General features: G+C 31.3%; 1 protein-coding gene across 3 annotated transcripts in view; it reads left to right on the top strand.

The window, feature by feature from the left end:
• Nucleotides 1-24,517, top strand: part of EEA1 (early endosome antigen 1) — a 104,982-nt gene that overhangs the window by 18,140 nt on the left and 62,325 nt on the right. The window contains exons 2-10 of one of the 3 annotated variants that reach the window (XM_025040949.1): nt 632-724; nt 7,060-7,185; nt 11,422-11,549; nt 15,564-15,618; nt 15,710-15,775; nt 17,649-17,688; nt 18,587-18,700; nt 19,378-19,499; nt 20,376-20,531. In XM_025040949.1, the coding sequence (XP_024896717.1) occupies nt 632-724; nt 7,060-7,185; nt 11,422-11,549; nt 15,564-15,618; nt 15,710-15,775; nt 17,649-17,688; nt 18,587-18,700; nt 19,378-19,499; nt 20,376-20,531 (900 nt within the window). The remainder of the gene's footprint in view (nt 1-631; nt 725-7,059; nt 7,186-11,421; nt 11,550-15,563; nt 15,619-15,709; nt 15,776-17,648; nt 17,689-18,586; nt 18,701-19,377; nt 19,500-20,375; nt 20,532-24,517) is intronic. The other 2 variants (XM_006923826.3, XM_025040950.1) reach the window with 2 other exon arrangements.

Below are 24,517 nucleotides of genomic sequence, written 5' to 3'. Positions count from 1 at the left end.
CTATTGGAGGGGGGAAAAAAGACCTTTAACCCTCCAAACTGTAATTTTGGTGATGGAATATCAAGTATTGGAGATAGATTGGTAATGATTGGCATGGATGGTAGATAGATGAGTAACTAGATAATGTGGACAGTGTTGGTCTTTTTAACACTTCTCAAATCATTGTAATTTAGTTAGTGTAGTAGCAATGCAGAGGAATCAGAAGACCACCATTTTAGTTCTGCTGCTTTCTGATTTTTGTTCAGTACAATTTTGAAAAGTCCTTTAGCTGCTCTGAATCTGTTTTCTGATATATAGAGATAACATTTATCCTGCCTCTCACAAAGATGTCATTATGATTAAATAAGATATTCTGTGAAAGTGAGTTGAAACTATAAAGCACTATATACAAAAGCAAAGTTTTTATTTATTTAAAAAGACTGAACATGAGATAATGCATTTAGAGATCTTGATACAGTATTAGGTACAGTTTTCAATAAAGGACAGCTGCTAGTACTCTTATTATTGAGAAGATGTCTACTTTTTTATGTGTAAGGCTATTTCTGATTACTATTTAGGTTATTAAATAGTTCATGAATATATTGTTAATATATTCTGCTTTGATTCCCTCCCCCTTCTGTTTATATTTCAGACTCCTGGGAGAGTTGGCTCTCAAGGTTCTGATTTAGATTCATCAGCAACTCCTATTAATACAGTGGATGTCAATAATGAAGGCTCTTCAGAGGTATGAAAATAATAATTTGGCAATAAAATTCAATATTCTTAGCAAATATTTAGAGTAATGATTGGTAATTTGATCTTTAGTAGGAAAAGTTCTCATAAGTCTTTCTTACTAAGGAATGCAACTTTTGAATCATACATGTACATGTATATCGGTGCCTAATTATGAGAATGAGAAAATGAATATTAAGATCGAAAAATATTATTGCCAATTTGTCTTTAATACTAATGTTATATCAACTAATGAAGCTTAAAATCTGTTGATAAAGAATTCCTGGTTAATAAGTATCTGTTTATGTGCTTATATTGTCATGAATTATTCAGTTAATGAAAAATTAGGTTATCTATAATATTTATACATTATTTGCTGCCTTCATTTATGACTTTATAAGAAATTTTTGATAGCTTATTAAAAGTTAACAAGGAAAGTAAATAAGTCTAAAATAGAAATAAAGTTTTGAGAAGTCAGCCTTGGTAGTTGCTTTATTATTATTTTTTTAAACAAACAATATTTCACGTGATAGAAAAAGGAGGTAAGAAAAGAGAAGAACATAAAACCACCTATAATACTGTCTCTAAGAGATCTACACACATTCTGCTATGATAGTTTTCGTCAGTTGTCCCTTTCTGGGTCTGATGGTACCACCTACTGAGTCCCCTTTTCTCTTTTCTCCCTTTTTTCACCTCTTGGTTGATGCGTCTCTCTCATGTTAGTTTCTGGTTATTTTTCCCTTTCTAACAATTAATCTCTCTGTTTTTTCTCTCTCTGTCTGTCTCTTCATTCGTCTATCTTCTTGTATATGCATATTAACCATAATAAGATTTTACAAGATTGTGAGAGCGAAAAGTAACAGATTAACTTTATTAAGAACAAGTTTAAAGAAACATCTTTTAAAAAAATTTCAAACTGTACTCATGATATGGTGAGCTCAAAGTGCTCAGCTGTAACCCTGGAAATAATACCTACTAATAATTGTTGATCTCAGACCAAAAAAATAAATCTTCAATGGGTAATGAATAATGCCTGGTAATCCTGCTATATTTTCTTATTAGGGTCATTTTCCTGCTCTCAGAGATAGTTGTACTCCCTCCTCTATCCTCAGATCTCTCATGTGTCTTATCCTATTCTCAGCTTCCCTTAGTCACGTTCTATTTCACTGAGAAAATAGGAACCATTAGATGAATATTCTCATTTTGTCACCAAAGCTATTCTTGCACCAGTGTACTCTTTCTTACTTTAGTAATTTAGGTTACTTTTTCTGTCAAATTTTAATCCTTTCTTGTGTGCTCTGGATTTCATTCTCTCTCATATTCTCAATGTATCCTCTTTCCCCCCTGCCACTTAAGTTTTTGCCTATGTCATGAACTGTTTCCATCAGCATATAAATACTACTCTAGAGGTGCCACTAACCTAGGACTCCCTTAAATTAAGTTCTGTGCTTGAAATTCTTCAGACTGCACAATAATATAACTTTTGACTACTAACCTAATTTAGGGCTATTGGTTATTATGAATTTTTGGGGAATTGTTTTGCCATGAGTCCAGTGCTAGGATACAGATTTGTCAAGGTCTCGGTCAGTGTCTCTCTCTGTCTCTCTCTCTTTCCCCTCTTTCTCCCCTCTCTGCTCTCTCTCTTCCTCTCCTCCTTTCCTCCCTCTCTCCCTCCTTCCCCCTCCCTCATTCTCACCCTTTCTCCCTCCCTCTCTCAATCTCTAAATTTCTCTCAGTCTCTCTATTAATAGTTTCTCTCTCAGGTTTGTTTCCTTATTACTCTGAGGCTGGCTTTCCACTTAGAATAAACTCTAGGTTTTAATGTTGTACCCTTTGCTGCCTTCTAAATGGAATTTGAAATATCGTGGTCTCCAGGACTTTAAAGAAATAGTCAGAAATAAAGCAATAGTTTGTTTTGGTGCTCATTTATATCATGTTTTATGTTTTATTATATAAAATATTTTATTGTATTTATATTTTATTATGTAAAACATAAAACATATATATAAAACACACACATATATAATGTTGTCTTAGTCAGTAGGGGTTATTACAACAAAAGTACAATAGACTGAGTGGCTCAAACAACAGACATTTATTTCTCACAGTTTTGGAGTCTGGGAAGTCCAAGACTAAGGCTCCAGAAGATTCTGTTTTCGGTTCATAGATGACTGCCTCATATGGCAGAAGGAGTGGGAGAACTCTTGGGTCTCTTTTACAAGGACACCAATCCCATTCATGAGGGCTGCATCCTCATGGCCTAATTATCTCCCAAAGGGCCCACTTCCTAATACTATCAAAATTCCTATATTTATTATTTATTTAAAATTCATATATGAATTTTGGGGTACCCAAACATTCAGTTCATAACAAATGTATAATATGTATAATACATAACGTAATAAGTGATGTTTTATATCATTTAGTTGATATCAGGACAGTTGTTCAGACTATTTAGTATACTGTATTGTCAGGAGCAAATGTCTTTGTTCACTCTTTATCTCTTTCCAATCTGGCTTCCATCCTTAGTACCCACTGAAACTACGTATTAATGACCTAAATAATGCCAAATCCAATTTTCATTTTCCTAGTCCTTTGGCTAGAGAGAGCAGCATTTTCTTTGGGCTTTTTTTGTAAGTCCCCATTGAAGTTTCCAGGTTGCTAGGTTCTCCAGCACCTAGTCTGGAATATATGAGGCAAAAATAAAACCCAGAGTACACACTACTCACTACTGTGTCAGTCTTTGGGTCCTGAAATCTTTAGCTTGTCTGCCTTCTTCTTTTTACCTTTCACAGTCTTCTGATGTTTGTTTCATATATAATGTCTAGGGATTTTAGCTTTACTTAGTAGGAGGAATAGGGAACAGTGCATCTATTCTATTTTTGTCTGGAACTGAAAATCTGTCCATTTAAGAAGTTGGAATTATTTATCTTTTTATTGTTGAATTATACGAGTTCTTTATCTTTTTTTGGTACAAGTTCTTTGTCAGTGTTGTGATTGCCTCTTATTCACTTCACTGGTGAGGGTTATGGGGATGGCTGAACACATAATTAACCCAGCACTGGACAGATAGATCAAGAGCAGTTTATTAGTCACATATGCTCATAGTCTAGGAAAGAAGTACATTATATGTCATGCAGGGCCACATGAGGATTGCACTTGGGAACAAAATGAACAACCAGGGGCTGGGAGAGGCAGGCTTTATAATGTCAAGAGGGTGAGGTGCCTTATGGTTGCTACAGGAGGATGTGTCTGGCTTGTCTGAATAATTCCATGGACTGGTGAGGAACTGAAACCTACTACTCAAGGATAAGCAGGCCCTGTGCTTGTTTTCTGTGAAAAGGAGGGTTGTTTGACTGAGGACCTTATCTGTTGTTGTGAAGTGGGGAGGAAAACTTGCAGTTAGGCCATTTGAAACCTTCCAGTTTTACCAGGTGTCAAGGCAGCACATAATTATGGGCCTTAATTTTAAGCCTTATACCATAGTCAGATATATGTGATGTGGATATTTTCTCTTAGTTCGTGGCTTGCTTTTTTCATTTTGTTAATGGTGTTTTCAAAGAGAAGAAGTTTTTAATTTGAGGGAAGTCTAATTTGTCAGCCTTTTCTTTTATGGTTAATGCTTTTTGGGTTTGTCTATGAATTTTTTTGCTTACCCCAAGATTACAAAGACTTTCTCCTATGCTTTCCTCTTATGTAAAATATATATATATATTTTAGGGTCTACATTCAAGTCTATGATTTATTTAAAATTCTTGTGTATATGAGATGGTGGTTGAGATTCATTTTTTCCCACATGAATATGGAAACCACATTTTTCATGTGGTTGTTTTAGAACCGTTTATTGAAAATGTTACCTTTTCTCATTGAATTACATTTTCACTTTTGTGAGAAATCACTTGACCTTCTATGTGTGGCTGTATTTCAGTGTTCTTTATTCTGTTTCACTATTTTATTTTTATTGTATACTTATGTCAATACTGTCTTGATTACTATAGTTTCATAATGTCTTGAAATCAGATAGTTTAAGTCTTCAAATTTTGTTGTTCTTTTCAAATTTGTTATTATTATATTATAGGTTTGTTGTACTTCTGTATAAATTTGAGAAAAGTTCTACTAGAATTTTTGACTAGGATTATATATAATCTACAGAATAATTTTGGAGAGAAAAGCCATCTTCATACTGAGTTTTCTAATCCTTGCACACGATATAATTCTATTTCTTTAATTTCACTCAGTCATGTTTTGTAGTTTTCAATACAGATGTCTTATATACCTTTTATTAAACTTATTTCTTGGTAATTTTTGTTTTTCCATGCTAGTGTAAATGGTATTTCTTCTATTTTTTTTCCATTTGTTTCCATGATATAGATGTACAATTGACTTTTGTATGCCTATCTTTTATTTTACAACCTTGCTAAATTTATTTATTTATTCCAATAATTTTTTTTTTTTTTTGAGAGGGTGGTGTATTAGGGTTCTCTGAAGAGAAACAGAACCAGTAGGTTCATATGTATGTGTGTTCTCAGCACCATGGAGCACAGTAATCACACTCAGTAAATATTTTTTGAATAAACAATCGAATGATTTTATGTGGAAATTTACGGTGAAGAAAACAGAGTAAAGTGAAAGGCATAAAGCTGTTGTAGCAAAACAATGCAATGATACCTTCTTTTAAAGAAGTATTATTCTGCAGTCCTGGCGCTTGGGACTATGGTTGCCTGAAGGAGATCTCTTTCATCATTAAAAAAAAAAAAATTGAATTCATGTTCCTAACTTTCATCCCCTGGCTAATCTACTTTAAGAATTGTTAACAAAAGGAATAATGATATTAATGACAGCCAATATTTATTGAATATTTTCTTTGCACTAGGTGCTATGATAAGCACTTCATATGTATTATCTCATTTAATTCTTATGAGACTCATGTGAAGTAGCTGTTATTGTTATCTCATTTAACAGATGAGGAAACTGAAGGTCATAAAAGCTACTAAGAGTAGTGTGAATCTATGATTCAAGCCCAGGTCTAGCTCTTAACTGGTACCCTGCCTTGCCTCCCACTTTGGAACATTGTTTGCAGTCTCCTTCCTTGCTCTTGTCGTAAGTGACATTAGCGACTCAGGGAACATCCTAGCCTCCCAGTTCTTAATGTTATCAATACAAAAAGTCTTTACTACCTCTTTTCTGGCTATTCAAGCTATGGCAGGAACTTCTACTTTATTATGAGGCAGAATAATTTTACCTGAACTATTAAAATCATATCTCCCATTTCTTACCATAACTGTCTATCTTTTCAAAAAGTTTATCATATTTTTACTACTTAACTTTGGCCTTGCTGAGTATTGCAGGTTTTTATTTTCTATAATTTCTTTTAGTCTTTCAACATTTCCAGGCTTTGTTTTCTTTCCTTTCTAACCATACATTTAATGGCAATTGGTATTGGTGAATACTCACAATGTGTCAGGCACTGTACTAAGCATTTTATGTATTACACAATAACTCTAGAATAGGTGCTAATATCAGCCCCATTTTAGAAATGAAGAAACTGACATTTAGCAAGTATTTTCCTTAAGCTCGTATAGTCAGCATCGGTTAAGACTGAAATCCACATATATTTTTGACACCAGAACTCATGACATTATAACTTTTATATCCTGTTTTCCTTCACCACTGTCTTCATTTTGTTCACTTTTCCCCTGATACTGTTAATTCCTCTATTAACTTGCCTTCTACTACTCCTATCCAATGGAAACCCAAAGCGTAGATCACTGTAACAGCCCACATTTTAAAATACAGATATTGTTAGGTATAGGGAATTTAGGAGGTTGTTTTAAAATGATATTATTTGGCTCGGAAAAGTAGAAGGGTCACCTACTGGGGATTACAGGTGTGGGCAAGGATGGGATCTCAGCCTAGTGGAATATGGTGAAGACTAAAAATTGATTTCATTATAAGAAATTTAGAATATTATATCACATAAGAGTATTTTTTATACCTACTAGTCATTTCTGGATCTAAATTAAAAGCTAACTTGCTAATAATAGTTCTCAGATAGGTAAGGATAAAGTGTCATCAACAAAAATGATAATAATCCAACTACAGCAACTGGTTACTATAATTTAAGAAAAAATGAAGCAATGGGAATTTACAGCATGACAGCTAATTTTAGAAGTCCTAACTTTGAGTAGATCTTTTTTACCTTTTGTGCAGTTACTATCTGAAAATTTCCTTTACATATCTTAAAAAGTGATACAATAATTATTTTTCTGTCGTGTCTATTTTCATTGTCTGTATTTGTTTTATAAATAACTTTTTATGTATATCCTCCTAAAAGTTGTTATTTCACAGGGTTTCATCTGTCCATTATGTATGAAAAGATGTATAACTGCTATTGATTTGTCGGAGCATTACCAGAAAGTGCACGCTGAAAATGAAACAAGAGGACAGGAACTTCTTAATGACTCCAGTGTTACTGTGGGTCCTGTATATTTTGTTTTAGCAGCTTGGTTATGGGTTGCTCAAAATAACTTTGTTTTTCTTTGCCTTGGTGTTGCTTAGCCTTTATGCTACAAGGGAATATGGATTGCTTTAATTATGCATGCTTTAAAGAAAGTTCAGTAAGGAAAGAAGCTCTTGGGAAGTTGGCTTGATTTCTCTTGTTTTCAGCTGTCTTTTTGTGAATCTGTAAACAAATATAAAAGTTTAAGTTAATATTTCTGCATAAACTTTGTCATAAAATTTGACATATGTGAATGATATTTTATTTCAGTATTTGTAAGTTATTTCTTTATTATGTAGATATTGTTTTACGAATGCCTTAAAATGCTTTACTCTTACATAGAGGACTTTACATGTGAACTGTTACTGTTTTTATTTGGGAAAATATACAGCATTAGAACTGAATCTACCAGTCTCAATCTTTGTTTTGACTACCCAGACCTGAGGGAGGCGACAAAATGACACGCATTCATCATTAAAGGTGGATCACTCAAATGTTTCTCAGTAGTATGTGGGGCTGGTGCATACCTAAGGCTGGGTGTAGGATCCCAGTAAGGGGAAGTGTTGCCAGTGTTCAGGCTGGAAAAAGTTTCTCAGGTGATCCTGATGTATCTCTTTCCTTTGAAAATTACTACAGTATTCTTGGGGGGTGGGGGGAAACAGCTTTTCTTTTGCTACTTTTACAAATCTTACAAAAGAATGAAACTTTTTATACTAGGAAAGACAAAAAAATCAGACATTTTTCTGTGAGATAATTTTGTATATAAGGAAACATTTCAGCAAACATTTACTTAACATATTAACAGAGTACCTCGTAGTTGCCAGATATTTTGGTAGGTAAAAGAGGTAAAAAGATAAGTAAGATATGATCTCTACCCCCAGGAAGTTTCTATGATAGATTTTATTTGCAAAGAGTGCAATGGCTAATTCAGCTTGAGGGGAACTCTGGAAAAATTTCACTGGGGAACAGTGAAAGCAGACGTTCTCTAGGGTGATGAGGAAAATGTTGCATATAAGAGGACAGCAGTTAAACTAGCTGGAGCAGTACCAGGAAAGATAGAGGCATGAAAGGTTCTTAGAACTCTGCTTTGCATTTTACCAGTTGTCTTCCTTCTGGAACCTATGGGTCAACTCTTCTGCTTTATGGGTTAGCCAAAATCAAAAGTGACCATCTCACTTACCTGTCACTGTCCTTTTAATTCAAAGGATATTTGGTACAACAGGGATACTATAAGTATCAAGGTAAAGGAAGTTCTTAGCTGTAGTGGATTTGAGGAAGGATTACAGATAACTGAAATTTAATAATAAGGAATTTATTGTTTTTAATCTTAAGTAAACTGTGTATGTGGGAGAGTGGAGTTAGTTTTTTTTTTTTTTTTTGGAAGTTGGTGAGAAATTTGGAATGATTAAGGGAAATAAATGTAGCTGGCTATTCTTAGTGTTTTATTGTTTGCTAACAAAACTTGTGGATGTTCTCTCTCTAGCAACCTCAATCTCCTTGAGATTATTTAGAAAAAATAAATAGAGGTGGAGTCTCTTACTGTCCAGAATTAGTATCACAAAGTCCTTGAATTGAAGATCATGCACTCTGTTCATGGAACATCACTCAGGCACTCATTCTGAACTTATTTTACTTTTATTTTAAATGGGTAATGTGGTTTTAATGAACTTTTCCTTAATCTACCCTTTCTACCCATAGCAGGCTAGCATTGCTAGAAATAGCATGCAAATAATTTTTAGAAATCATTGTTGAAAGAGAAAATAGGGTGTAGGAAAAATTATAAAATATAGGTATAGGAATTAAAGAAGCTGGCCCAAATTAATAGAGTGGATGACACCCAAATCAACGATTAATATTTTTACATCTGAGACATCAAAGGTTTATTATCATTCATTTAAGAAGATGAGAAAATGTATATGTATTTTAGAAAGATGAGAAAATGTATATGTATTTTAGAAAGATTTATTTTTATCAGTAATATCTCAAAATAAGAGTTTTATTTAAACATGCAAGCTCTAATCACATGGAAAATTCACTTAGGAAATATTTTTGTAATTAAATATATTTTTAAATATACTGAATTTTTAAAATATTTCTTTAGAAATGAACCAGTTCTTTCTGGACTATTAAACTAGTAATATTTAGAAGTTTTAAGAAGGTGTGGTACACCTTAATATGGTCATTAGCTTCTGGCATCAAAACTTGGAAGAACCAAAACTTGGAAGCAGAGACAATTGTCAAAAGCCAGAGTTGTGAAGATTAAATAGTGTCATCAGGATGTGGGCTTCTCTGAAGAATGCTCTGAAGAATGCTCTATAATTTGTCTTCTCTGCACTAGCAGAAGTTGAGACACAAAAGAGACATGACAGGTTGAATGTTATAGGGCTTCATGTGCTATTGCACGAAAGGCATGTCAACTAGTATGGAAAACAGTTACTGGGCAGAAGTTATAAGAATGCCAATTAAGCATAATGTAGAGCCAATATGAAACATGATAGTAAATAAGAGATGGTTTTGATGAAAGAGAGCATAACACCAGCTAGATTAACTCACAGACTGAGAATGTTCATTCATTCAGAAGACAGTGCTATGTACCAAATATCTCTGGAGCCTAATGGCATTATTCTGGTGTCCAAAAGCACACCCTCAGTACTACTGTCTTTGCTCATTTCAGGAATTTCACATGGGATCACTGCATTTATTCACCTGTTGTGCCCTTCACTCTGGTTCTAATCAGAACATATCTTTGTTTCCCAAATACAGCATGGCTGTGTTTCATACCTCTTTCTGAACCTTTGTTCATATTCCACCATTTACTTAGAATGCCTTTATTTTACTTCTCACAAATAACTACATATTCTTTAGTACTTAATTCCAATGTCTGGTGTACATTATATGTGTATGTATGTGTAGCTATATATTTTTTGTAAAGCATAATATGTATGTATATTTGTTTATTTTTTGTAAGGCATTAACTGCTGCCACAGGCAGAGTTGGATACCTCTTCTGTGTTCCTAAAGTTCTGTACATAGACTTGTGTTATAGCGTTATCTGGTAATGTATGTCTACAAATCCCCAATACTCAGTGAGCCTTGATTTTATCACATAATGTGTATAAATGATAAATGAGGATACACTATTTGTGTGGAACCCAACAAAGGAGCAGAATTTTTTTTTATTTCTAGTTTTTACATGTTCAGAATATTATTGCTTAGCTCAGTCATTCCTTGGAAGATTTGATAATCTGCACATTATTAAAGGTCTTTTTTGTTTGTTTTACCGAATTCTACAATGCTAGTTTCATTCACATTTCATTAAATAAATATACAATGTAGAAAACATATAGTATGTTCAAAATTCTACATTAGTTATTAGGGAAACAGATGAAAAGCTTCAATGTGTTGTGTATTATAGTGAATGTAGAAACTTGATGAGCTAATGAGAATAGTGCTGGAGGAAAAAACAGTATATTGCAAAGGCACAGAAGTGTGAGACACCATGGTGTGTACAGGGAAACACAGGCACGTTAGTATTGTTGGAGCATGTTGTATATAGAGTGTGAGATGTCTTGAGAGAATAGTCATGCAGGACTGTGTATGCCATAACCATATAATAATTCTGGGATTATTTAAATATTTTTTACATTTTATGGGACTATATTAATTTGAAGCTTTTGCAGTGTTAATCTTAGGTTAGCAAGGAAATTCGTTTCTCAGCTGTCGTAGATACTCCGTGGTAATTATGAGTTATACTATATTACCGTTTTCTTCAGTGATTAGAACACTTCACATTCTTAATTTTTTGTTGTTGTTATTCCTATAGAACTGAGATTACTAATGAGATATCTAGAGAGCGGGAGGACATGATGGCAAATATTCTCAACTAGTCTTCTAGTTTAGAATTAACTTCTTAGGTTAGAATTGTATACTGTAACCATTAATTTATTCAACCTAAAAGATAGTTATAAGGGCTTTCTTTATATTTTGCAATCTCCAGCCAGAAGAGACGATGATGAACCTTTGTACAATATCAGAATTTGGGATTAATATCATAAATTGTAATTTACTTAATGGCATTATTCTTTGAATAAGACATTTGACTATATTTTATAATATATATATTTAAAAATAATATATTTAAAATATATTTTAAAATAATTATTTTGCAGTATTAAATATTATTTTGAAAGCTTTCTCTGCCTTTTTCTATAGGGTTTCATATGTCCCCAGTGTATGAAATCCCTTGGATCTGCTGATGAACTTTTCAAACACTATGAGGCAGTTCATGATGCTGGTAATGATTCAAGCCATGGAGGAGAGGCTAATCTTGCTCTGAAGCGGTACAGTATAATAGTTTTGAAGTGTAACATTGTTATGAATATGTAATATCATTGTTTAATCGTGAAAAATTAGTTTGTAAAAACAATAGTATTTTTATATTATTTAATTTAAATCTGTTCTCCTTTAGCATGTCTTCTTCCTTTAATTGTTATAACCTATTCTGTCCTTGACCAGCAACTATACTAGCATCTACAACACGGTCCAGAAGTTATGTTTTTAATGAAGATTATGAGTTATCAAAAGGTTAAATTATATTTAGCATATTCTGTTTAATAAAGGATGATACGCTCTGTTTAGAAGATTTTATAATTTTATAGTAAGTTGTTAAAATAATGAATTTAGCCAAGAATTACAATTTAATAATTATTAAAATTTTTTTTATAATCACCTATATAACAATAAGCACACGTACACATTCTACTTCTTGGCAATTTTGCCTGACTGTTTTAAGAATTAAATTAAACTAAAATATAATTACTTAAAACAGCATTCAACAATATGACTTTGCTTTTCTTTTGCTATTAGTAAGAACTCTTGTCTTAGAGCCCCAGTAAGGAAGAAAACTTGATTTCATTCTGCTTGTAATTTTTTTCATGCTTTTCTTAAAAAAAAAAGTCTCTTGGTTAATCTGCTATAACATAAAGAACATAACATAAAAACATTATGATTACATAACTGTGGTTGATAGATAATGTAGAACTATAAAATATGACTGTTTTAACTTACTAAAATATGTGGGAAAAAACAGTGCTTTTGAGAAATATGAATCTTTCCTTTTACCTGACTATAAATGCTCTTCAGTATTTTTATGTGTGAATTAATAATTTGCGGTACAATTTTTTTTTGTCATTTGTTAGGAAATAGATATAAAATATGTACTTAAAGTACAATATAAATGTTTTTTATATTTAATATTAATTTAACAGAGTTGCTTTATCAGCTATTAATTAGACAGTGCCCAATATATTGGACTTTCAACATAAAATCCTCCATAGTTAATCCTTGTTTTTGCTTCTTTTCATTTAATGTTTAGCTCATTGAGGCCTGGCTTCTGCCTTACCATTCTGAATCTGCTCCTTCAAAGGCTAAGAGTAACCTGAATTATTTTCATTTCTTATTGTGTCAGAAGAAGAAATTATCCTTTATCTTCCTAGGTTCTTTGAGTTGGTCTAATAATTAAATTGGCATGCGATGGAATAGCGAGAGAAAATAACCAAATTTAATTACATATGTACTTATGGGAATCCCACATACATGAGGAGTTAAAAGACAGAAAAGTAAAAATGAGGTATATGACATTTGAGCTAAAGAATGAGGTAAGGTACCTTGAGGTTTTGAGGGGAGGAAGGCCATTCACAGGATAAGAGCAGATATTGAGTAATTAGAAGTTTGCCCAGCCCTGGGTCATAGAAAGTTATTATTATTATTACTATTTTTTTTTTTATTGAGGGACTTAGATCTTTATAACACTTAACTGAAAGCTACATTTCCATATGAATGGAGTTTCTTTGGTCTTGTGTCTGTAGGCTAATATTTTACTTGTAGCCTTAAAATCTGATGCTTTTATGTTGTTGAGTATCTTGGAAGGAAGATGGGGGGAAAACATTTCTTTACACCTTGGGGTATCTCAGACAGGTTGTTTCACATCAGTGCAGATAAAAATTATTTCATTTTTTAAATGAAAGAATGGAATTTTATCATTCTTCTTTTGATGAGCATTTAGGATATTTCCAGTGTTTTACAATTACAAATGATGTGATATTTATCCTGATGGATGTATCATTTGCACGTGTTTGAGTATATCTGTAAGGTAAATTTCTACAAGTGGAACTTTTGGACAAAGTTTTTATTAAAATTTTTATAGAAGTTGCCAGTTGACTTTTGTAAATACCCTAGGTTGTTTGATATGTTATGCATTTCAAAAGGTTTTCTACTGTAGGCAAATTACTTTCACAAATCTATTGGAATGACACTTTAAAAAAGATTAATTGGAGCAACTGAGCTTACTGAATTAGAGTTGAATTGGAATTATCTTCTTTGGAATTTCATTACATTTTACATGAGCCATTTAACTGTATTGTTATTAATTCCTTTCTTCATCATTTTAGTTTATACATAGAATGGGAAGATTAATAAATAGTGGAGAAAACTTAAAACATATCCACACTTGAACAACTTAAGAGTCTGGCATAGAAAGCTAATGTCTGTTGAATTATGAACAAATTCTTTACACATGAATGGCTATAAAAGGTAGAGGACTTATTTCTCCATCTTTTACATTCTGTTAGTTGGCATTTTCTTTCCTTTTCTACTATTAACCCTATTTCACAGATAAAGCTGACTCTGTTCTTTTATTCTCTACCTCTGCCCTTATCCCAGAGAATAATTCTCCCACAAAGATGTTCCATTATCTTTTACCTTGCCAATAATGCTTGTGATGTGGACTGTCTTTTCCGTCATTAGAAATGATCCTGTTCTCCTATTCCTTTTTACTAAAATCAATTCATTTGAGTATTCCTAATTAACTTGTTTCAGTTCCTGTGTCTTCTACCATGGTAGGCATTTGTATTGGTGTGGAATAAGGAGAGTCCACTTTTTTTTTTTTTTTCTTTTGCTTTTGTTTTTGTTTTTGCTACTTACAATCCAACCAGGGAAGATATGTTTCTAACACCCAGGAGAATAATCCCCAAACTGTTTTATCATGGAATCTTTCCTCATTAGGACCTACAGTGGTCTCCTGCTAACCATTCTTCATCATACTGACTCTTAGGTGAGGGAAACAGAATTTGAGAAGGTTTTGACAGGAAATAATATATCAGACTCAAGGAACAGAAAGAAGCCAATGTTAATAGAGCTAAGCGAATGAGGGAGAGAATTATAAGATGGGGGACTAGATGGTGCAGATTTTATAGTCCTCGTTAATGAGTTTAGATTTTACGCTAACTGCAGAAGGAAACTATTGATGCTTATTGTTGGTAGATTAATGTAAGCTAGTATGCTGCTGGCTTGGCCACTCGACAGTCAGTTATATCATTATTTCCATGATAAAGTATTTTTCCACTTATAAGCAATGAGCTTTAAGAATAAAATTATTTTCCTAAGGTTTTTGTATATATGCCACTATACATAAAATCTATAGTTTTTATTTTTTTTAATTGAGAAAATTAGAATATTAATATATAGTCGTCAGCATTTGGGCTGATTGGAGTTCGATGTCACCCCAATGGTAGGGGGGGAGAGAGATGGATAACTACGGCACAGACGTGTAGTTAGCATTTTCCCTTGGTTCTTCCTCAAATGACTGCAGTGAAGAATCACAGGTCATTGAGATTTAATAGTTTTATTAAAAGTATATTTTCTAAAGACAGTGCCCCAAGGAGGCACATGGAGAAAGACAAAGTAAGCCCCGAGGAGGCACATGGTCACAGCTATGAGAGCTTCAATGGAGTGCTGCAATATCAACCATAACAACACTGAGGGCGAAAAGAAGGGGCAAAAAGGAGGACCACAAAAAAGAAAGCCCAGAAGGGCAAAAAGGGCCCAGAAGTGGGAATGTTTGCCTTATATTTGGGCTGTGATGGGGTGATTCCAAAGGCATTTCTAGGTGATTGGCAAGTGAGAGCATTTGATTTACACCTGGCTGCTATATCACTTTGCCTAGTGAGCATGTGCTTACTCAAAATATAGTCTGTTATAATTAGATTCATGAACTTCCAGGCATAAACATAGTATTATAATGACCTTCTGTGCAGGTGTCTGTAGCTAGATTAGGCCAGCTAAGACCGTGACCCTCCTGTCCTTTGTCTCTGGGGATTCAGAAGAGATTCTCTAACTACCAAAGGGATGTTCTTTGAGTGGTCTCTAGGCTGGGCCCTTAATCCTTTGTTTCCCCCATTGCTCATGTCTGACTAGCTACCTAACATAGTCACTAACCATGATTTGTTAAGAGACAAAGTTATTAATTAAAGAACATTAACTATTAATTTTCTCCCTCTCCCCCCATATATGTTTAGAGATGATATAACACTACTTAGACAGGAGGTCCAAGACCTACAGGCTTCACTTAAGGTAAGGATAAAAATGACTATATTTGTTTATTTTCAGTGTTTCAGATAATACTCTAAATTTGCTAATTAAAAATATTTTGGTTTTCCTTTAGGAAGAAAAATGGTACTCAGAAGAATTAAAGAAAGAATTAGAAAAATTTCAAGGGCTGCAGCAGCAAGTAATTGTTTTTAAGTACTTGAAGTGTGTTTATTAGTTGTTTGTTTTAATTTGAAAATTAAGCATAACACTTTTTTTGTAAGCAGGTAGCCTGATATAAGTAACTTATTGATTTGTTTCCTGTGTTTAATAGCCCACAGTGTATATCCTTTGTAATCCTAATGAGTGCAAACAAATATATGGGAACCTGAGATATAACTTCTCAAAGGTACTCCATTAAAAATCAATTACCTGTGGACTGTTTTTTTATAGCAGGCTACAACGTACCTAATAGTTTCAAAATATAGGTTCAAACAATAGTGAAACTCTTCAAAGCATTTGTGGTTGTGACATGTTGGAAATGACTAAAATGTCCATTTGCAGGGAAAGAACCATTATTAACTGTTATAGGGAAAGTTGTTTGGAAAAATGGGAAAACTGTTGTGTTAACAATGTTAGGTTTTAAAAAACAATAAAAATAGCTATATATATGCATGCACATACAAGGACATATATGTATTATATGACTTTACATAAAATAGTACATAGGAAAAACAAGAAAATTACTGTGGTATCAAAAGTGGTTATCTCTGAGTGAGATTCTTTTGATGTCTTTGATTATAGTTTAGTGTATTTTCTAGGTGAATATCTTAGCCAATTATGATTTTTAGTATAAAATTACATTGACTTTTATACTAAAATTAAATAAATTGGATAAAGAATAGTAGAATAATGAATTTTACCAAATCCATATATATATAGTTTTCATTTGTAAGAATAAATTGAATACCCTTCGACAATAGTTATAATATTTTTATAAAGTAATTAGTGATCCCTTTTCATATTATCTTAGAACATTGTGACTCTCAAGTCAGTCTTTTTGCCTTTTAGACTTTTCACCAAAAATTGTTATTTGGACTAGAAGAGGCAAAAACAAATAAATGGATAACAAGTTATCAGTCTTATTTCTACTCAGCTTCTATAACTGAGGTTGCATTAAAGAGGTTTTTAGTAATCTAAAATACTTACAGATCATTTACTCATCTTTTACATAGATGCTATTAACAAGTCACACATGGGCTGTATTATTCTTTGTACCTGAAAACAGAGGAAATTGCTTACTGCATTTGAGATGACTATTTCACATTTAATAAGTTAAATAAATTCTCCTCAGTGCAAGGTGTGTAAATTGACTTGTTGGAAGATTTACCTTTGGAAGAAAATGCATTTGAAATATTGACAATTCTTGGCAATCAAAATATGTCAAAATCCAATATTTAGGAAAATAAAAAGCTATACTATGAGGCGCTTTATTAAACTCTATCAGATGTGTATAATTCTTTAGAATATGAAAACAATGACAAGGCAGTTTATTGTTTTGTTTCTAATGCATGTGATAAATTAAACCTTATGAGATATGTTCTTTATTTCTGCTTCTTTTAAAGATAATTTATGATCTTGAATTAAAAATTTATGCTTTTAAAACCAGTTTTTTAGTAGTAGTAGTTCCATGGCATATTTACCTTATATAACTTTTCAAATATTATAGGATTGAATGTTGCCTGCTGACTTAAGTATTTAGAATCTATATTTTTAATAATTTATATTTATTACTGAATTTATGGAATTTAAGATGCTATCTATTACATGACACACAGTAATTTCTTATATGTTAACATAAAAACATTCTTAGAACCAGTGAGCTGCAGTTAAATTATTATGCCAGTCTGCCTAGTGTTACCTTAGAGACCTGGAAGAATGTGATCAGGAAAAAACTTAATTTTCATCAAAATCTGACAGAATGTAGCTTTCAGAGATTTTGTTAACATTGGCAATTGTAACAGTATTGTCTTTTTCACTTAATACATTTATTTATGTCTTTTGTTTTCATTGAGGAATCTAAACCTGATGGATTGGTGGTAGATTCATCAGCAGGTAACTTTACTAAAAGCAGATTTTTTTTTTTTCATTTTTCTTGTTCTCTATCTCATCTGTCCTTTTAACTTTTTTCTTTCTTTTTTCTCTTATGCCTGGTATACGTATTTTGTTTTGTGGTTATACTTTTATGGCTCTAAAATAGTGAAGATAACAATCATATTTGAAGTTTACAGTGCTTGTTACCTATGAACTTTATAGTGTAATCATTTTACTAAAATCTTTGTATTTTCTTAGTTCATTATATTCTGAAATTATAAATAAACTTTTGGAAAGTTACATTAATATGTTTGCTTAATTAAAAGTTAAATCTACATCAAGAAATGATGTACTGTTTTTCTCTTGAAATCAAATGATGAAACTAGTATCTTCATAACTGACTTTAACTGGAGGAATGCTCAGTGAATAATCAAAATTATATTTAGAGGTTAATTTCCTTCTGAAATCTCTTTATGAGAATGAAGTATTAGAAATTGACCGCATGTTTTAATTATTTTATTTAAGACCTTGATTGTTCTTTAACCATTTCTAATTTTATTTCACATTATATTAAATTTTAGGAGAGAAACGGTATATATTCCTTTTTGGTCAGTTGGCAGATATAATAGGAAAATCACTGTGAAGTATGAAATCAAAAGAATTTTTTAAATAAATATTTATAGATTATTTGAATGTGATATTAAATATTCCTTTCATTTGTTTTACATGTTTGTAAATTATGACTTGTCTCTTTAATGAAACAGAAATGCTTAATTCTTGAAATGAGAAAATACTCTACTTGTAATTGGTAGTAGACATGTTGATTGTCTTTACTACTGCAATGATTATGATATAAGTAATAACAATTTAGCAAATGAAAATTAACATTGTTTTTGAATAAATACTATATCTTTTGTAGAACTACAGTCTTTGGAACAACAGTTAGAAGAAGCTCAAACAGAAAATTTTAATATTAAGCAAATGAAAGACTTATTTGAACAGAAAGCAGCCCAACTTGCCACGGAAATTGCAGGTAAATTCAATAAGAATTTTTAGCTAATGCATCAGTCTCATTACCTTTTTGCTATTATACATCCTAGAAATAAACATTGTATTTTAGTGATAAAGCATTTGTTATAGAATATGTTGGTGATTACTGGAATTTAATAACAAAGTTGCTATATCAATTATTTTGATTGTCCTCCTACCTCTTTTCTTCAATGGACTAATTTTTTCTAGAATTCTTGATTTTTAGAAAAAATGAATTTTCTTTTGGAGTATCTTAAAGTTTAACAAGTAACATATTGAAGATGTTAAATACTTGTATGGATTTAATATTTTGTTATACTATCAGTTACGTATATTATTATTTTTTAAACTATATACTTTTAGGTAAAATTTTATATGCAAATCAAATGCTTTTGTCTATATAAATAAGGTATGTAGTAGAATTTATATAGACAAAAGCATTTGATTATATTAAGTTTATTTAATGTAATCAGAAGTATACTTTTATTATATATGTTTATAGTTATCTAAGGAATGTGACTTTGAATTGATATACAAATATGCACTGCAGTGTACAGGAATATGTTTATGGTTATTTAAGGAATATGACTTTGAATTGATATACAGATATGCACTGCAGTGTACAGTTATAAAACTGTTTTTAATGTCATGAAACGAATACATATAACTATCTTTAATTAGATATAAAGTCAAAATATGATGAAGAAAGGAGTCTTCGAGAAGCTTCTGAACAAAAAGTGATGCATCTGACAGAAGAATTAAACAAAGAGGCAATTCTAATTCAAGATCTGAAGACTGAACTGGTAATTTACAAACCATTTATTAGAATATGTACCTTTATAAAATGAAATACATACTCTGATGAAAAAATTTTTAAAGTATAGCTTGAGTAAAATGGAGGAAATAAAAAATTCCCTGTAATTCTACCACCTTTGTATATACCATACATGATTTTTAAGATCAAAATAGAATTTTTTGATACATAATTTACTACTTTAACATTTTTGTTTCTATCTTAATATCATCTGTCTTTTTAGTAGTTTCCATATCTGCATCTCTGATCCTGACCTTTCCTTACACCTTAGGATACTTCTGATTGCATTTATAGCTTTCATTTCGAATTCAACAAGTGTAACATTAAGTCATCATTTTCCTCCATAACTGTGTTTCTGTCATTGGTACCGTAAATCTCCCCAGTCTTAACAACCTTGGGTCTATCCTTGATTCATTTCTGTCCTTTATTTAGCATCCAATAAATAAATGAATAAATGAATCAATTATATTCAATCTGGAACAAACACTAATTATGCTTAATTACATCTGCTCCTTCTTCATTTTTATTACCTGTCTCCTAAGATAGAAAATGAAGGAGTGTACCATTTATCAAGTGATTGTTATGACCAATGAGTATAGTTCACGAAGGAAAGGAAAGCATAGAAAGCACTAAGGGTAATTGTGAATTTGCTATTTTGTACCTTGAATGGTAATACTGTTAAGAATCAGATACAGTGTCATGAAGAGAGGCTTGTTGAGGGGAGAAATTAGTGTTTGATATTTGGAGTTTAATAATCGATATTAAAGATCATTTTCATTTTGATTTCTTCGTAGTGAAACCATTTAAAATATATATTATTTTAGTTTTTCACTGTAATTTTTAATTAACATCTGTTGCTTCACAGCTTCAGAGACCTGGTATAGAAGATGTTGCTGTGTTAAAGAAAGAACTGGTCCAAGTTCAAACACTAATGGATAACATGACCTTGGAACGTGAGAGAGAATCTGAAAAACTCAAAGATGAGTGCAAAAAGTTACAAGCAGATTATGCTAACTCAGAGGTAATGAAGTTCGGTGTACTTAAATGTGATCAGTATTAACTTGTTTATACTGTTGAGAGAAGCCAGGGTTTGAGATTTTTTTTGAGTGACCTATCAAAACAGTATTTGCTTTTTTTAATTTGCTCTGAATAATATTTTTATATAGTCATTATGGTCTGAGAGTCAATATTTTTTTCTTTGCTTCATGTTGCTAGACACTTAGAAAAGAATGTTGGGTAAAGGAGTATTGCTTTATTTAATAAATGATGAATACTGTGTAGAGACGATGTTTAAAATTAAATGTGCTCCAGGCTACTTAGTAAATGGTAATTGAATTTCTTTCAATTAGGTCGGGGTAAAGAAAGCATTTCCAATAAGTGTTCTACAACTCTTTCTATGTGGTATATGGGTGCATATTTCTTTATAAATCAGCCATTTCATTGAGTTGACATTTGTTTCCCTGTAATTTACATGCACTGGTTCCAGTTTTCCTCAAAATAAATTGTACCTCTTTCCTTCATGAGACATTTGAAGGCCGTTCATATTTACTGAAATTTTTTTCTCTTTCAAAATAAATAGTCTCAGTTCTTTTTACTATTTCTTACGTGACATGACTGGCTGTAAATCTCATATAATTATGTCAACATATAACAAGTTCTGGGATATGTAATAAATATATTTGCAGAAAAATGCTAGCCTTCATCCTTTTTACTATATAGGAGATATTGTTATGACTACTATTGTTTGTAGTTCTTAAGTTCTTCCATGTGATGTGGACCTCTGTTTCTCATATTTCCAGTTTAAAAGTAAAGTTATAGTGACCTTTCAATTTGTATTTCTGTCTTAGAGTTTTTAAGCTGGTGATCTAAAAGCCACTCTATTCATATTTAGAAATATATTAAAGAGCAATGAAGTATAAATATTATTGACAACCCATGCCATCTTTTATTTTTCTTCTTCTTATGTCTTATCAATGGGAGAGTGGTAAAAGTTTATAGGTATAACATACATAAGCATGTGAGGCTTTATGACGCTTAACATTTCGGATGTTAAAGTTTATGAATTTCAGGTCCAGATTTCCCAAAAGTGATCTTTGTAGCCCAAAAACATATAATCCCATAATTTTTCAAATAATTTCAGGGAGTTTATGAACTTAACAGAGACAGTTAAAAGCTCCTAATGTGTAATCGAGAGAGGCCGAATCAAAGAAGTCTCATGAGAAAAAATCCCATTTAGATAATGGTACAGTAGAAATACTTAAACCTAGATGAATCCAATCATTTATGTTTGTGCTTTAAGGGAGTTCAAATATATGGTGACAGAAGGAGATTTGACTTTGGGTGGTAAACCCACAATGCAATATACAGATGATGTATTATTGAATTGTACATTTGAAACCTTATAATTGTGTTAACCAATGTCACCCCAATAAATTTAATTAAAAAAGAATTACTTTTAAGTCTGCCTGCCTACTAGTATTTCTCAAATTAAAATAATTATACTTTTTTAATTAAAAAATTTTTTTAATGTTATTTGAAATTTCAGAACAAATCAATAGAGTGATTAGAATTGAATCTCAGTAATGGTAGTTTTAGAATGTCTATTTTAAAGTGCAATCCTTCCTGACCTTTTTCAGCTGAGAATTATGGAGTTATACTTGTTATACAAGTAGAATTTGAACAAGGAGAAGAAATTTATATATTTACTTGTATTTGGGGAAAAATATATGTGGGAAAAATATTTTTGAGTAATATTTTATTTAAAAATTATGCCAAATTTCATATGAAGATTTTTATAAATTTATAGTTTTATTCATGTAGATTAAAGTACCCTGATATATAATGAGAAGAGGTCATTTACAATGAAAAAATTATAACTAGAGTTATAAAAGATTGGGGGTGATAGGATTTAGTGTCTTCCCACATTGTCCTCTTGTCAACAGGGTTGACTGTAGGAGAGAATGACTTTTTTTTTTCCTCTAGGAAAGATATTTCTAGGAAAGAAGAAAAATGATTTAGAAGTCCATTCTTTACATCTTAACTTCTTTCAAATTTTCATAAAATTTATATTCAAGTGTTTTAAAGGAAGTTTTAAAATAAAGGGATTTATTCTTGCTGAATAATTGGTGATTTGACATTTAATTATATTTTTAGTAAAACATAGATAATATTTACTCTTTAGTTAATTAAAAAATATATAGTGATTGAGACTCCAGATTGTGTTGAAATATTTTGAACAACTTTAGGAAATGGTAACATAAGAGTCAGAATAATATTATTATTAGAAACAAACTTACTTTTTGAACACCTCTAGTTTTGGATACTACACTAGGCACTTTAAATATGTGGTCCCATTTATTTTTTTTAACCCTGTATTGGAATCTGAGGCTCAATCTGAACTTGTGCAAGGTCATACACCTAATATAAAGCTAGGGTTAGAACCCAGGTCTTATCTAAAGCCTGTCTTCTTTCTGTATCATGTTATCTTCCATTTTAGGTGGTCTGATGATTTGCCTTTAAAGTAAATTTGTGCTATTAATCTTGCCTAATACTGTTATTACTTTTTATATTTTGCCATATTGTATATTGTAATATTTATATTGAGTATAGCTTAAGGTAACTTTTGATTTGTGTCTCATACCATTTTTATATGTAAAAAAGTTAACGTTTGAATACTCCATCACATTTATTTGTTTATAACTCTATTCGTTTTTAGCTTCTGCTTACTTTTTAAATAGATGGCATGTATTTTATTAAAATTCAATTCCATTTATTCTCAGTTAAATGTGTTGGTAAATTATAGCACTTAAAAACTTAATAGAAAAATTTTATTTTCTATATTGCTACTTTACTGAACTTAAATATTGACATCAGAAACAAAGCATATTAATAGGAATTAAAGAAGCTAAAAAAATCCAGTGGTTTATTTGGTATTCTTAGTTGAGGCTGAAGATATGTAATCTGGTGTATATTGTTAAACATGTCCTTATATTTCATTACTTTCATTAAATATATACCTTATGAATTCACAGACAGTTTTTTTGGGGGAAGGAATCTAGATATTTTAGAAGGGAATATAGAAAAATATCTCATTCTAAAAGATTTGAAAGCACTTCATAAACACTAATTAAACTATTTTATAGATCAGAAATTAAGATTTAAAGCTTAAAAAATATTAAAAATCTACATTTTTGAAAATATCAAAGCTGTAATCAATTTATATTTAGTATGATCTTTAATGGAAATTATTTTTTAAGTATCTTATTTGTATTCCAAATAAACTCATTTGAATCCCAGATTTAAAGGCTAAACTGTTGATAAAGACATGGAATGAGTATTATTACACTCAGCATAGTTATTGAGAGAGTTATTAAAGAGAACATTTAAAAATGTGCTGATATAAGAGATCAGATTTAGCAGTGTGTTTTGACATTATTTTATTGTGTTCAATGTGTATTTTTGTCAGTCTTCTTTTCCACCTTTCATCCATCATTTTATTTTTTTTTTCTGCTTTCTAATGGAGATGCTTAAACTTGAGGTAATGTGTTTTTGGAAGGCTTTTAATATTAGTAATACTTTTATATAATACTTTTATCATCATATGGCAGTTTTGTGTATTAAGGCAATCTCAGAACTTCAAAGATATGCTCATTTTTGTTTTTATTAATCAAGCAAATTTTCAACCATATTTAAATGACTATTTACTAAGAGTAGTAGAATATTAGGACAATAACTATAGTTCTAAATTACTAGCAGGATGTTTGCTTGAAATATCTTTCCTTAATTATTTTGTAATTTAAAGTCTTTTAGTAAAAATTAAACGTCTAATTCAATAACATGGCTTCAAGGAATACAAACTGTTTATAGGGTCTGATGTACTGTTTCAGTGGACAAATATCTATCAGCTCCTTGGAGACAGAATCACTCATTCCTTCAGTGGGTATTTTTTGAATGTCTATGTGTCAGCAGCTATTTAGGTGTGGGGAATATAACAGTGAATAAGACAAG

The sequence above is a fragment of the Pteropus alecto genome, unplaced genomic scaffold (assembly GCF_000325575.1).
Source record: "Pteropus alecto unplaced genomic scaffold, ASM32557v1 scaffold76, whole genome shotgun sequence".
NCBI classification, from domain to species: Eukaryota; Metazoa; Chordata; class Mammalia; order Chiroptera; family Pteropodidae; genus Pteropus; species Pteropus alecto.
The sequence above is the reverse complement of the archived record's forward strand: the minus strand, read 5'-3'. Positions and strand labels throughout refer to the sequence as shown.